Consider the following 1,898-nt stretch of genomic DNA (forward strand, 5'->3'; position numbering starts at 1 on the left):
GTATTAGCTCCAGCTAACGGTATTAGCTCCTGCTAATGTTTTAGCTCCAGCTAACGGTATTAGCTCCTGCTAATGTTTTAGCTCCAGCTAACGGTATTAGCTCCTGCTAATGTTTTAGCTCCAGCTAACGGTATTAGCTCCTGCTAATGTTTTAGCTCCAGCTAACGGTATTAGCTCCTGCTAATGTTTTAGCTCCAGCTAACGGTATTAGCTCCTGCTAATGTTTTAGCTCCAGCTAACGGTATTAGCTCCTGCTAATGTTTTAGCTCCAGCTAACGGTATTAGCTCCTGCTAACGGTATTAGCTCCAGTTCATGGTGCTAGCTAACATTGTCAGATTTAGCTAAGGGTGTTAGCTCCCTCCATGTTAGATCTGCCTATTAGTTCTGGATCCCTTTAAAGTCGGATGATTTAACAGGAAAATGATCCGTTTATTATGAGCTACAATCATTTTGTTCTCAAATTAATTATTATTTTTTATTTTTATGTGTTGATCAGTTTCCATGAAAACCTAAATATTTACGATCTGATTGGTTCTCATGTTCTGTGCCTCGTCTGCTTCAGGCCGGTCAGACGTTGCTGACTCGGCTCTTGCCTTTGGCTCCGCCCCCGACGGACTTCCTGCCAGGTGAGTTCTGATAGGCTGACGGTTTAACCGGACCGCCGCCGCCGTTGCCGTTGTTGTTGCTGTGGTTGGAGTTCCCGCTCAGCGTCTCCATGATGGAGCGGAACGTCCCAAACGACCTCTTGCCCTCTGAGCTGGCGGCTGCAGTCCTGTCCTTGCCCGGCGGCGCCCGGCTGGGTTCTGGCTCCTGATTGGACGAGCTCTTGTGGACCTGCTCGTCGAAGGTGACCCGGAGCTTCAGATTCTGGGAGGTCTTCCTGCGGGACGACGGCGACTTCAGGGCGCTCTTGGGGCTGGTGGCGACCTTCTGGCCGTCGGCGGCGGGGGTTTCCGGGGTTCTGGTTTCCGTGGCGTCCGGGTCGCTGGACGTGGGCGACGGCGTGTAGCCGATGCTGTCCACAGACTTTGACCCGCTGAGAGAAAAGGCCAGCTTCCTCTCAGTCGAGGACGAGGAGGGGAGGTGCTTCCTCATCACCTGATGGAGGTGGTTGGACGCCGGCTCCTCCTCTGTGATTGGCAGGTGGGTCGGCCTATCGGGTCGCAGCGCGGCCTGGTTCCGCCCCTCCTCCGGCGGGTAGCCCTCGGAGTCGGACTCGCTCAGAGAGCGCTGCATGATCTGTTTGAGTCTGGCCAGTTTCAGCTCCCTCCTCTCCAGCAGGCCGGTCCTGTGGGCCCCGGGGGCCCCCGCGGCGCCGGGGCCCTCTCTGCCCTGGCCGGCCCCCGGCTGCAGCCTCTCTCTGACGCCGTCGCCATCTTTCCCCAGAAGCTGCCGCAGCACCGAGTCTGAAGCCACGCCCCCCTGCCGGACCAGCCAGTGTCCGTCGCCAGGCGCCGCCTCGGCCGTCAGCAGCAGCTCTGGACACGCCTCCACCAGGGGCTGATGGGAACTGGAGGCCAGGGAGGGACACACATCACACACCATCATCAACATCGACCAATCAGCTCCCAGCTGAACGTCCTGAACTCTTCACATTATAACTGTTCAAAACTGTCAAGTTTCTACAAAATTTTGTTTTTCTATTAAATAACAATGGAAATCAGTTTAAGGCATTAAAAACATGCCACACCATCATCATCATCATCTCATCATCCACCAACCACTTCCTGTCGTCTTCTTCATGGTTTCCTCCAGTAGTAACATCTGGTTGTTGATCAAATCGTTTCCATCTCAGTGTTTTAAATAAGCCAGTTTCAATACGATAAAAAAAAAACTCACCTCATCCTAGTGCCAAAACTTTTAATTAAAAAAAACTAGTTTTCTTAAAATTGCTGTG

General features: G+C 53.0%; 1 protein-coding gene across 1 annotated transcript in view; it reads right to left on the bottom strand.

Moving 5' to 3' along the window:
• Nucleotides 1–409: 409 nt before the first annotated feature.
• sncaip (synuclein, alpha interacting protein) overlaps nt 410–1,898 on the bottom strand; it is a 12,298-nt gene continuing 10,809 nt past the window's right edge. Inside the window, exon 12 of the mRNA XM_008419493.3 lies at nt 410–1,511. Within this exon, the coding sequence (XP_008417715.2) occupies nt 569–1,511 (943 nt within the window). The 3' untranslated portion in view covers nt 410–568. The remainder of the gene's footprint in view (nt 1,512–1,898) is intronic.

The sequence above is a fragment of the Poecilia reticulata genome, chromosome 9 (genome assembly GCF_904066995.2).
Source record: "Poecilia reticulata chromosome 9, P_reticulata-male-v2, whole genome shotgun sequence".
In the NCBI taxonomy this organism is placed as follows: domain Eukaryota; kingdom Metazoa; phylum Chordata; class Actinopteri; order Cyprinodontiformes; family Poeciliidae; genus Poecilia; species Poecilia reticulata.